The 13,714-nt window shown below is 43.6% G+C and overlaps 1 protein-coding gene across 8 annotated transcripts in view; it reads right to left on the bottom strand.

Moving 5' to 3' along the window:
- The window catches only part of TNRC6A (trinucleotide repeat containing adaptor 6A), a 164,159-nt gene that overhangs the window by 13,664 nt on the left and 136,781 nt on the right, over positions 1–13,714 (bottom strand). For 6 of the 8 annotated variants that reach the window (XM_044234021.1, XM_044234022.1, XM_044234019.1 and 3 more), the window contains 7 exons: positions 12,985–13,127; positions 12,457–12,603; positions 12,153–12,290; positions 11,583–11,711; positions 11,122–11,199; positions 10,659–10,869; positions 7,244–7,375 (listed from right to left, as the gene is read on the bottom strand). In XM_044234021.1, the coding sequence (XP_044089956.1) occupies positions 7,244–7,375; positions 10,659–10,869; positions 11,122–11,199; positions 11,583–11,711; positions 12,153–12,290; positions 12,457–12,603; positions 12,985–13,127 (978 nt within the window). The remainder of the gene's footprint in view (positions 1–7,243; positions 7,376–10,658; positions 10,870–11,121; positions 11,200–11,582; positions 11,712–12,152; positions 12,291–12,456; positions 12,604–12,984; positions 13,128–13,714) is intronic. The other 2 variants (XM_044234025.1, XM_044234024.1) reach the window with 1 other exon arrangement.

The following is a 13,714-nucleotide window of genomic DNA, read 5'->3' on the forward strand; positions in this document are numbered from 1 at the left end:
TTTCTCCTCAGTAACAAGCTGAAGGCAGAGGCCTAACCCACTGAGTCACCCAGGCACCCCCCTACCATTCCCATTCTTAAGAAAAATTCCAAATGTGATATGCCACCGAGTGGCAAATTCAACTTAGAATTCAGATCTGTTTTAGGGTCCAAGGTTCTTTCTACCACATGACAATTTCACCGTCAACATCTGATAATCATCAGTCCAAGGTTCACAAACCAGCAAGCTGACCTTTAAGCCAAGTTTAGTCAAATAAAGTTTGAAGATAAAATCCAACAGAAAGGAACGAATGTCACAAAAATGTACTTTTGGTATTAATCAGAGGAACAAATGTGATGTCACTTAAGTTAGAAAGCAGAGAGGCTCTCCTGCCTCTCCTTCCATTATTTTAAATCACTAAGTTCTATCAATTCTGCTTCCCTACAGCTGTTTTTTTGCACAACTGCAAAGATTTCTGAATTATTTTGTTTTGGGTCCTTTGTACACAGCAAAAAGTTGGATTCTGCTTTATGAGTCAATGCGAATTAGTTTGACCCATTTATATTTATCAATTTGACATATACTTGGTCTCAGTTTTTCATTATTTATATGATACCTTCGATTTCTTTGTAGATTCTTTCAACTCTTTGAAAACGTGGTATCTGTTTCTATCTTTTCTGAAAATGTGGAGAGCTTCTATTTTTGATTTAGTGGGTAACTTTATAACTTGTTTAATCTTGCCTTAAAAAATTTTTATTGAGATATAGTTAATACAGAACAAGCGTAGTTTCAAGCATACAGCACAATGATTCGGTATTTGTATATACTGCAAAATGATGGCGCGGCTCTTGATGGTAGAGCACAGTGACATTGGGGCAGGCGACAGTCATCTCCTGTCTGGCTAAGCTCTGGAAGTTCCCTAGCTGATCTGCCCGGCTACCTCCACTCCCCAGGCGGCCACACTGTAGCCAGAGTGATAATCCCCAAACACACATCTCACCATGTCCCGGCTTAATTCTCTGCAAGAGTGAGCCCTCCAGGACAGGGGGGCTAACACTCAAACTCTTTAATCATCTATAAGGCCTCCATACCACCCCTGGGGTCCACTCCCATCGCCTCTGCTTGGTTAACTCCTGTTATCTTTCATACCGCAGCTTAAGAGATCACAGGCCTTCTGGAATCCGTTCCCTCCTGCCCTCTACCCTAAGACTGAAATATTCTTCTACATATGCATTGCCCCCAGCCCCAGAACACTGTGCTGGGTGCTTGGCTGACAAGGGAACAAGATTTTATAAACAACCTTCTAGCCAAAGGATCTTAGGACCAAAAAGCATAGCAAATAACTTAGTCCAACCCTTCTGTGATGCACAGTCTCCTGGTCAGACGTCCTTGTCTCCATTCCACCCTACTTCTCTTAACAAAGCTGGCTTTTCTTACTCTGGAGCGGGTGCAGTAAACGGTTAGCAGAGTAGGCCCAGCATACATACTGTAAAGCGCTTCAGGCCTGGCCCTCAACCACTCCTGGGCTCCTCCAAGTACACAGAATATCCTGCAGGTTAAGAGTACCTTTGCAGGGGCGCCTGGGTGGCTCAGTGGTTTGCGCCTCTGCCTTCGGCTCAGGTCATGGTCTCAGGGTCCTGGGATCAAGCCCCGCATCGCAGGGAGCCTGCTTCCCCCTCTCTCTCTGCCTGCCTCTCTGCCTACTTGTGATCTCTCTCTATCAAGTAAATAAATAAAAATTAAAAAAAAAAAAAAAGCTGTTAAGAGTACCTTTGCAGACCCCGGGCCTCAGCCAAGCCAGATCGTTTACGGCAACATGACTTCCAGTCATCACCTGTTTGTGTCTGCCTGAGGCCTGGGCCATACTGCGTCCTTGTCTGACTTCTGAGAGAGCTGTGGGGGCTTGGAGACTGAGTCATGCACGTGCCTGATGCCTACGTGACTGACCCCGAGTAAAAACCCTGGACACCAAGGCTTGGGGGAGCTTCTCTGGTTGGCAATACTTTATACAATGTTTCACAACATTGTTTCTGGAGAAATTAGGTCCGTGAAACTCCACTGGGAGAGGACTATAGGAAACTTCTCCTGGACTGTGTCCTGTGTGCCTTTTTACTCTGCTGATTTTCATCTGATTCTTTTGCTGTAATAAATCATAATCACAAGTACTACAGCTTTTCTGAGTTCTGTCAATTCCTCTGGCAAATCACTGAACTTGAAAGTGGTCTTGCAGACCTCTGAAAGGGCATCTGCCCTTTCTTTTCTGCTCCACAATTAACTTACTAGCTTTCTAAGCTTCCCTAAATGGTGATAAAAAGAGAACCCACCTAAGACTGTGCTGCAAGTGGTCAACGCCAGCCCAAGGCCTTCCCACAGGTCTCTTCCCTCCCTGGGCTCAGCTTATGTCTGATGTGAGTCTGAATACTACTATCTCCCCTCCTGACAATGACCTCTACACACTGCTCTACTGCTAGAGGACAAAAGCCCCTCTTTTTTCTACAACAGGGAAACACAAATGCCAAAAAGGCCACTGGTGTTTATAAAGAAGCAAAGAAGGCTGGCTACAGGCAAAAATCCCATGGTCCTTCCCCAAACCGAAGCATGACTACAGGCAAAAATTTCTCTGGTTAGGGACTATAGGAAAATCTCTCTCCACCAATGGAAGGGAGGGGACAGGTGTAAGGGGAGTGAGGAGAGAAATGAAACAAAACCAACCACACTCCCCAGCTAAGTGCAAAGGCAAATGGCAAATGATGTCATCGCTGAGTTGAGCGGAGAAGACAAACAGGGAGGGGCAATGAGCCGCAAGTAAGTGGGCAGCAGCCCCCGCACTCTGGTGCTTACTGTTTCCGAGCTTGGTGCTGCCCGACCTCCACGTTTCCAAAGAGATGCCAGAAGTCTGATTCTGTACATGAAAGTTCCTGCATGTTTATAGAGATGTTGGTGCAAAAAGATGGCTTTCAAAATAGTGAGGGTCTAACAAAACATCAGCTGTGGGCTGGCAGATTTGGGAGCGCTCCTGAATACAGGTAGACAGGAATTTTATTTTTGTAAGAAAAACTATGCCAAAATACAAGAGACAGGATAATTAACATTTCTCGCTCTCTCTTTTTAATATAAGGAAAAGGGAAAACAAAGCCAACAAATAAAACAACCATACCTGAAAAGAAGATTCTAAATCTCTGCCAGGACAGAGAGATACTAAGAGGAGGAGGAGTTACTGGTCAAGAAGGAGCAGTTCTGGGAGGAAGTGAGGGTATGAGCAAGTATCATTATAAAGAAAAAGCACTTTCTGGGGTGCCTGGGTGGCTCAGTGGGTTAAAGCCTCTACCTTCGACTCAGGTCCCGGGATCAAGCCCCGAGTCAGGCTCTCTGCTCGGCGGGGAGCCTGTTTCCCCGCTCTGTCTCTGCCTGCCTCTCTGCCTACTGGTGATCGCTATCAAATAAATAAATATTCAATTTTTTTAAAAACAAAACAAAAAAACCCCACTTTCTTCAAACGGATTAAAAAGCTTAAAAAAAAAAAAAAAGCCAACTTTTTTTTTTTTTTTGAGAGAGTGAGCAAGCGAGCACAAGCGGGCAGAGCAGGCTCTGTACCCAGCACAGAGCCTGATGCAGGGCTAGGGTCTCACAACCCTGAGCCCATGACCAGAGCCGAAATCAAGAGTTGGACATTAACTGACTGAACCACCCAGGTGCCTCTAAAAAAGCCAGCATTCTAAGACTTGAAATTTAGAAGGCTCTTAGACACTGATATCACACTTTCTTTCTGGAGCAGAAGACCAAAACCACAACCAGGTCAAGGGCTATTTCTTAAATCATTTATACAAAGAAGAAAACAATATAATCATAAAGAAAGAAAAAAAGCAACCAAACATTATACATCTTATCAAACATTCTGGATTTTAAGGGGATAAAACAGAAGTCTGGTGATATCAAATGATATCTATGAAATGAAGACTACTGGCCTTGGGTTAGATAATATTAATCATACCACCTGCTAAAGTAAAGGAAACAAGAACATTCTTGGGGTGGGAGAGCAGGTAAATATTAAGTAATTTGTATTAATAGAAAAATAATTTTAAAATATTTTTAAAGATTTTATTTATTTGACAGAGAGAGAATACATGCACACACACAAGGAGGGGGAGTGGCAGGTAGAGGGAGAGGGAGAACCAGGTTCCCTGCTGAGCAGGGAGTCCGGACGTGGGGCTCGATCCAGGATCCTAGGATCATGACCTGAGCTGAAGGCAGATACTTAACTGACTGAGCCACCCAGGTGCCCTAATTTTTAAATTTTTAAAAACAAGTGAACAAGCAAGCACAAGCAGAGGGAGGCACAGTGGGAGAGAGAATCTCAAGCAGACTCCACGCTGAGCACAGAGCCTGACACGTGGGCGGCTCCATCTCATGACCCTGAGATCGTGACCTGAGCCAAAAATCGGAAGTTGGACTAACTGACTGACTGAATCACCCAGGTGTCCCGGAAAAATAATTTTTAAAAAATGAAGAGAAAGAATGACTAAGTTTCAAGTGTCAAATTAAGTAAATGAAGAATATTGCGGGGGGGGGGGATAAAAGAATGATAGGAATATAGACTGAAGTAAAGAAAAAGTAATAAGATCTTCCTTATTCTGAAAAGCACATTCCTAGAATACATTCACTAGATTGCTACATAAGAATAGAGGTATTTACTGTTTAAGCTAATTACTAAAACACTTAACAATTTATTGCTCACACTACAGATTTGTGCAAAAGGAAACAGTATATGCAACAAAATGCAGTGAAAAAAAGATATTAAGTTTAAAAAGAAGACAAAGTAGGGACACCTGGGTGACCTGGTTAAGCTGAGGTTCCTGGGATCGAGGCCCACATTGGGCTCCTCGCTCAGGTGGGAGAGTCTGCTTCTCCCTCTGCCTGCCGCTCCCACTGCCTGGGCTCTCTCTGACAAACAAATGAATTCTTAAAAAAAAAAAAAAAAAAAAAAAAGAGGAAAAGTATAAATACAAAATTACTTTATTAATTGAAGCCGATAAAAAGCAAATGGGACAACAGGCTGCTTACAGGAAGCCCCTGCCACCCAAAGCCTGCACCCAGGTGCCAGGCATAAGGGGAAGCTGAAAGGCTGTTACCTTACTCAGTCCTCTCACCAACTCGGGGAGATTATCATTTCCTTTTGCAGATGCAAACACCATGACTTGAGGAGTTTAGGAACTGGGATTGAATCCCAAGTGTTATCTGACTTCAAAACCTAGGCTGCCTGAGGACCCCTTGTACAGGACACACCGTTATCTGCCAGGACGCTGAACACTGGAGAACATACAAGGGACGGTACACCTACCACAGCAGTGCAAGGAAGGAAAGAGGCAGGTCATTTTTACAAAGAAACTGAGGCTCGGAGAAGCGAGGCAGACATGGAAATACCCATTTTAACCCCAAAAGACAGAAAAACGCATGGCAGAAGCATTTTCTTGGCTCTCCACATCTGACCCCTCCACACACTCCTTTCGCCACTAGTGGCTCCAGGATGCTGACCTTGTTCTTTTCTAGGCTCTGTCCCTCTGAGGCAACCTTATCCACGTCCATGACCTCAACACTGTGATGAATACCAAACATTCTAGCTCAGATTTTTCTTCCAATTGCTGGTCTCTATTCCTAATATCTTACTGGGCTTTTCCGTATTGTGCACTACCCAAAATACTACACTTGACAAGCCTAAAACTAACTCAGTATCTGTCCACCACGCCTGCTCTGACGCCTGCATTTCTGCCGCCATCACACATTACACTCCGGTGCTCCCGCCCAGCAGGAGTTCACGGTCCCACAGAGCGCTCAACCGAGTGACTACGAAGGTACGTCAGGGATGATCACATGTTTGCCCAAGGAGGTAGGCTACTTACCCCGCCCTCCTATCCTTAATTCTAAGGCTCTTTCTCATGCATCCCCTCCGTGTCCACTGCTTTCTGTCTTGCGCGGCTTTGAGTCTTCTGTGCTTTGGAAAGCCACCACTTTCAAGTTCTAAATGACTGATGGCATCAAGTTGTCTGGGATTTGCTCCATACCTACTATTCTGGCTTTGCCCTCCTCCTCCTTCTTCTCTGCCCCTTCACCTCTGTGATAGGCCCACACAACAGAACCTACCAGGCTGTCCTGTTTTTGCTTTTCAGTATATGTGCTGCCGAAGTGAGCACCTGTTTTTGCTTTTCAAATGCTAGTTACTCTTTGGTATTCTGTCTTTACTCCTTTGCATGGTAAAGCCAAAGACTGGGCCCAGCAGTCTCTCTGTGAAGCCCTTCCACACCCACTACAGCCACAGTTCCTCATACCTGACTCAACCTGCCAATGGACTTCACATTATCATACTATTTTTACCATCATATGGATTCACATTTATAGCACCTATCACAGCGTACTAAAGTTGTTCACAAGCCTTATTTTTGTCACCAAACAATGAGTTCCTTCAGGGTATTTTTCCTGGCTTACATATGCTCAACTGGATACATCCATGTCCGTAAGTATCTACGTGCTCCAAGTGGCCTAGCACAGTCCTTGGAAAGCAGAAGATATTCCATTAACATCTGCTAGATGAATTGATAATATTAAATAAGATGAAAATGATGTTTCTAAAAAAAAAATGTAATTAACAGATGAAAAAACAAGAATACTGAATCTATATGATTTACACATAGCAATAAAATGTATCAAGAAAACATGCCATGTTTCATGGCAGAAGTCAAACTATGCTGGGAGTTTTTAATATTCTCCCCATCATACTAAATTGAGTATATGCTAAGTAGAATATTAGAACAATAAAACCAACTGTAGAAACCTAAATGACCATCAAAGGGGGAATAATTTTTAAAACACAAACGTATACTCAATCTCTATTTTGTACAATCTGTAATAAAAGTTAATTTTGCTTTTTGATTTTAACTAAGATTTAATAACAAAGCATTTTTCAGTAAAGAGGAAAGGTTATAAGAGAATTTGGCTAAAAAAAAAAACATTTAAAATAAAATAAAGGCCTAGAAGCGCCTGGGTGGTTCAGTCGGTTAAGCATCTGGCTCTCAGTTTCAGGGTCGTGAGACTGAGCTGGGCTCCACACTGGATGTGGAACCTGCTTAAGATTCTCTCTCCTCCCTCATCTCAGCCCTCCCTCTAAAAAAATAAATGAATAAATAATAAATAAAATAAAACAAAGACCTAAATTTAGTAGTCTACAACTTTTTTTTTTTTAAGAGTAACATGTAAGAATGTTATTTCCTACCATGTTTGCTGGAGTTTTGATCCAAAGATGTGTTCACAGAAATGCTGTCCACTGTAGTCCACTTCCTTAGTCTTGACTGTGGCTCTTTAATACTGTTCATATCCATATTTACATTCAAGTTTGAGTTCAAGCCTAAAAATAAAACAAGAGAAAACCACTTTATTTATTTATTTTAAAGATTTTTTTTTTAAAGATTTTTTATTTATTTATTTGACAGAAAGAGATCACAAGTAGGCAGAGAGGCAGGCAGAGAGAGAGAGAGGAGGAAGCAGGCTCCCTGCTGAGCAGAGAGCCTGATGCGGGACTTGATCCCAGGACCCTGAGATCATGACCTGAGCCGAAGGCAGCGGCTTAACCCACTGAGCCACCCAGGCACCCTATTTAAAAGATTTTATTTATTCATTTGAAAGGAAGTGAGACAGAGAGAGCACAAGCAGGGGGAGGTACACAGCAAGAAGGGAAGCAGACTCCCCACTGAGCTGGGAGCCTGACGTGGGGCTCAATCCCAAGACCTGGAGATCATGACCTAAGGCAGACGCTTAACCATCTGAGCCACCCAGGTGCCCAGAAAAACCACTTTAAAAAATACAGCACATTTTCCTTCTGATACCATAACTTCCATTTTCTGGAAAAGCACATGTAACTAATCTGTTTTCAATCCTGTGAATGTTCCTTAATAAATATCACCCTGCAAATGTGGCACAGCCAAATGATTACAGACAAAGGCAAGGCAGGCAGAACAGAGAGTCTGGGCCGCCAGCCAAGGCTGTGCAGAAATAACACTGAGAGAAGGGCCATGGCTACATTATCAGAGAGCAACAAATAAAAATCCTTAACAGCTATTCTACTATTCAATAACCCAATGTTTTCAAACCATCAAACTGTTAAAACCACAACTGTGTCAACTGTGGAAAACCATTTCTTCATGTAATTTTGGTAATTTAAAAACTCCTTGATAAAAGAAGAGAAAATTTAAAGGAAGCCAATTATTAAAGCTTATCTCCAATAAAAGATTTTTTAAAAAGAGTTATTTATGTATTAGAGCAAGACAGTACATGCACAGAGGAGGGCGGGGCAGGGAAGCAGGAGGAGAGAGAATCTTAAGCAGTCTCCATGCCTAGCACGGAGCCCAACACCCGGCTCTACCTCACAACCGTGAGAACCTGACCTGAGCCAAAACCAAGAGTCAGACACTCGACCAACCACCCAGGCGCCCCTAAAATAGATCTCTTTAGCTATCCCCCAAGAGCACCATGCATGAAGAAATATTAATAAACACTTTCAGTTGTTATCTTTTGCTTGTAAACAACAATTTTCAACTGACTGGCCAGACAAAAGACACTGTCACTTGAAAGTAAAAATGTCTTGCTCTAGCAATTGTACTTAAGGGTGAAGAATCTCATATCTCAAAGCACAATTTCCTTGAACTTTGCTGATGACACACATCAGATTCAGATACCCTCTTGGAACAAGGATGGAATTTCCATCTTAGATATTCTGGTCAGAAAACTGACCTTATTAAGCCAGGGTTTCTTAAGTTTAATCCAAGGACCATCAATATCAGAATCATCTGAGATGCCTGTTACAAAAAGACTCCAGTGGGAACCAGAATCTTTGTTTAACACACAGCCACGCTGTTCCTACTCTAAATTTCAAAACAAATAGTTTTCAATACTTGGGTTTCATGACAGTCCATGTGATTGATAACAGGTCATTCAAACTTAAAAACTTTAACAGTGTGAATTCTCTAATATCATCCCTTATTTTTGGAGAGAGCAATTATATTTGCTGCTCTCTGGACTCCTTAGCTAAACCCAAGACTTGGCAAATTTTTCTGTGAAGCTGTGAAGGTTCAGACAGTAACTATTTCAGGCTCTGTGGGGCACAAGGTCTCAGTGTCTTTACGTAACTCTGTTGTAGCAAAAAAAACTGCCACAGAATAACACATTAACAAAAGAGCAAGGCTGTGTTCCAATAAAACTTTATTTACAGAACCAGCCAGCTGGCCAAATTTGGTCAACAGGCTCTAGGTTTGCCAATGCCTGATTTAGACAACCATACTGTGTTTGTACAGGTTCAGCAGACTTCTTAACCAAGAAGTAGGGTTTTTTTTTTTTTAAAGATTTGTATTTATTTATGGGGGGGCACATGTGCATGCACATGTGAGCACAGACGCAGCGGGTGGGGACTCTCAAGGACACTCTGCGCTGAGCGCTGACAGAGCCTGACATGGGGCTCAATCTCATGACCCTGAGAACACCAGAGCCAAAACCAAGAACTGGACGGAGTCGCCCAGGCACCCCGGGAGAAGTATCTCTTACTATAAAGCCAGTCAGAACATGAAATCCCATATTCAGAAACTTACCTCCTCAATGGCCGAATTTGTGTGTCTAGTATGCAACAGTAAGAGTTACTTCCCTTCACTGGTAAGATCACAATGTCTCAGTGTACTTGAGTATTCTTTCACCACACTACTATTGTCTCTGGGATCAAAATGTAGATAAATTCTAAGGTATTTATCTACATTGGTAACTGGCAAGGGAACTGCTTCCAGAAACCTAATGAGATTGCTAACCACTCCAAGGACTCAAAGTGCATCCCACGTCCTAGCTGAGAGTCCACAGCAATACCAGGGAGAGCCAAAATGTGTCCTGTCCAGCTAGAGTGAATTAATAGCAGGCCCCAGGCCCTGCCCACAGCCCGGAACATGCACACTAACTGACTGTCTTGGACCCAGTTGGGCCAGCAACCAACCAAGCTGGTTTACAAGAAAACACAGTTACAGGAAAAGACAGAAAGAAAAAGCAAAATGAAGAGGGTGTGATCAAGGCTCAAAATAGAATCAAAGGCACAAAGGAGAAGAGAGACTCAAAGAAGAAAACATTCAGGCCTGAAATTTCCAGAGGGAACAATGCCCGGGGACAGAGCGAAGAAAGGAAAGAGGGAGCAACCGCAGGGACGAGCAAGGCAATCCTCCGCTAGCCTTGATTTTCTCCACTCAGACCAGAGACCATCCCACACTATGTAGGTGAGAATCACAATTCCAGGTTCCGAAAGCACAGATGCAGAGCAGCGCAGCTCAGTGCATCTCTGGCACGTGGTTACTGCTAACCTTCCCTCTTCTACCCTACGATGAAGCTACCTGGGGCTTCAGAGCAACTTCATGTTTATTCTAACCCACTGTAAAAGAGCAGCGGGTTTGGAAACAGCGTCGTTTTTTTACATGGAAAGAGGCCTTCCCTGAAGCAAGAAGACTGGCTGAACCGGCAAGAGGCAAAGCAGCTCTTGGAGAGGAATGGGTCCCAGGGCCGGCATGGTTATCCCGAGGGGACAAAACTGTGCCGCTCGAGGAGCAGACACAGTAAGCCAGCAGCCCCGAGCATCACCTGAATGTTCAGGGCAACGAGAAACCTACCTATCGGGAAGTTGCTGAAAGCATTTATTGGTGATGGCCCTTTTTGCAGCTCGGGTGTAGTGTGGGGCATGACATTCTCGAGGAAAGACTTCATGGCTGGCTGATGGAGTGGCTGCTGCTGAGATGGCGGGGTCTGCTGCTTCGCCAACAGGCTGGGATCGAGTTGCCGGGACTGCTGCATCATCTGCTGCTGCACGCTAAGAGGTCGACCCTGGAAACAGAGAGAGGATTGGGAAACACGGTGGACAGAAAGGCTGCCCAGACAGCCACATATTCCTCCTCACTGCCAAATTCACTTCTCCTCCTAGGCAGGAAGGTGAACAATCAGCTGCATATCAGTTAAGAGGACTTCTGGGCAAACAGGAGACTTAACCAACCACGTATTCCACTCTACTTTAATAAAGGCATTTCGCATCTCGTTACAATTCTACTGCAATGAGTTCAGATTACAGATGTCATCTACCTGCTGGTCTTGCTGCTGCCGGTTCCCAGAAGGCACGCTTCTCTGACTCTGGGCCCTTTGCTGCTGCGCTAACAATCGCTGGAGGGAAGAGGGCGAAAAGGCTGTCAGCGTCTCGGCGTCACAGAGCTGCAAGCTTCAGGTGACCGCCGCGGATGCACACACCTACAGTGTAGCCTCTCCCTGGGACTCCTGGCCTCAAGCCACCGCAGAATCCGGTCTCTTGTTCAATATAAGCTTGTACTTCATCAGGGACATTTTCCCCAGTCACCCTACCCCCGCCACCCCTTCAGACCTGGCTGGGGGTCCTCACAGAGCATCTGTCCTTCGAGGTCATGGTCTGTCCTCACCGACAGACCATAAGCTCCCTGAGGGCCACAGCGCCGGCTCTGTTTGCTGCAACACTTCCTATACATGGCCGACACCCAGTAAACGTCTATGACTAGGGCTGTCACTCTACTTACCTGTAACTGGGAGATCTGAGAAAGCTGGTTTAGTTGGGACAGCTGGTTCAGCATGGCTACCTGCTGAGGGCCAAAGAGCGGATTCAGGCCACCGTTGTTTGGTGCATACTTCAGCAATGAAACTGGAACCTTAGGATCACAACGGCAAGTTAATAATGTTGATCAAACAGGTCAAAACTAACTAAATGTACGGTGTATTCTGAACTGTCAATAGAATAATTAAATCTGTGGACTATTTACTTGGAGGGCTGGTTATGTTCTGTCTTCTTTTGCTTTATTGTTCATATATACTTCCCTGGGTTAACTAAAAGATGACAGGGTGAATCTTAAACCAACCAATTTACTTTGCTATTGTCCTCCTCCCCTTAAGGTGTTTTACGGAAGGTAATGGTGAACTTTAGGTTTCATTTAACTTGGACTCATTTTCTTTACCCTGACCACATCCTTCTGTAAGGACAGCTGGTGCTGAATTAGCTGCATCTCAAAGACACAAGCATGAGCCATTAGCCGCCTCATTCAAATATGAAGTTTCTCCAGGTCAAGAGAAGAGAGGAGGGCAGGAGTGATTACCTGAGGGGAGAGTAATGGAGGAGGCACTTGAGCACGGAGATTAGGCTGAGATGAACTAAGAGGTTGTGCTGGAGGCTGCTGCATGCCCCGGGGTTGTGCTGCTGTGTTTCCAACACCAAACATACTGGGATTGCCATTCTACAAAACGAAGCAACAGTGAAAGAATACCAGTGGGATTCTTCGGGGCAGACATCCCAACACTACACTGTATTATTGATTTAAACACAGTAACTACATGTGAGAGAGATCTCATTACTTATATAAATCATTCAACAGAGAGCCTAAAATATACACGTGGACTTACCTGTCTAACAGAATTCAAGTTTTGCATACCCAGCCCTGCTATGGAGCCAAGGGCCTGGTTAGGTAGTGCACTATTTGAAGGGGGAAGCTTCATGCTTTGACTGGACATAAACTGCATGTTTTGGGATTCATCTGCTACAATGCCATCCTGAGTGGACAGACAGAAAGATGTGCAACACCAGCCAAGCAAACAAGCAGAAGGGAGAAATCATTGCAGGAACAGAAGAGAAGTCACGTGACATTGCAGCACCAACAGGAAACGGGTAGAAAACAGAAGAGATTAGTGTTAATTCTAGAGTACATAAAAAGAACCAGACATATTTTACGGGATTAAGAAGAAAATACAAATGCAATCCCTATGCTAAACTGAAACATAAAGAGGAGAATGAACTACGAATCCAGTAATAGCACCAGATTACAGTACTTTATATTAAATGCCCTAAACCACTGATGAGAAAATTATGCTATTAAGTGTACTGGTTTATCAGCCACAGGGGTAAAACAAAACAAAACAAAACGAACAACTTACCTTATCAAAGTAAGGGCTGCGCTCCATGGAAGACTCTTTGGAAATCTGAGGCCGAGAACCAGGGCCTTTCCCGACCGTTCGATTGTAATCACCAATATTTAGGCTATGTTTATCTATCTCCATTCGTTTGTCCTGTAACATTCCTAAGAAATACAGGAAACTATGTTACTATGTAGGAAAACAATCTCATGGGTTTCAGATAAATTTACAGCAGAAAGCAAAATATTCACTCCCTGACATGACTTCTGCCTTGACAAGAACATGTAAAAAATGCATTCAATAAATTTGGCATGCCCAGAAGAAAAGTTGGGTTTAGCAGATACTGTTATTTTACTGAATCAATTAACTTGAAAACAGACCAGTACTAAGATGGTTAAGACTTCTTCGGTCATCTTTAATCTGCTTAATTTAGTAATAAAAACATAGTTCCCAGATACAAATAACAAAAACAGCCAAGACAAAGCACCACTGGATAGATGCCCACTATGTGCCAGGCACTGTTTAAAATGCATGATCCAGTTTAATGCTGGTGACACTACTATCATCACCTCCGTTTAGCAGACAAAGAAACTGAAGACAGACTGGTACACATCTTCCGCTCTCTGTTTTCCTCTGTCCATTACTCTCCTCATTTTGACTTCTCTGAAACTTTAAACTCAATTTCTTGTCTACCGAACCTGTTATTCCTACAGATTTCTTATCTCTCATAATGGCCACTTATTGATTGCTT

Source organism: Neovison vison, chromosome 14 (genome assembly GCF_020171115.1).
Source record: "Neovison vison isolate M4711 chromosome 14, ASM_NN_V1, whole genome shotgun sequence".
Lineage (NCBI taxonomy): Eukaryota > Metazoa > Chordata > Mammalia > Carnivora > Mustelidae > Neogale > Neogale vison.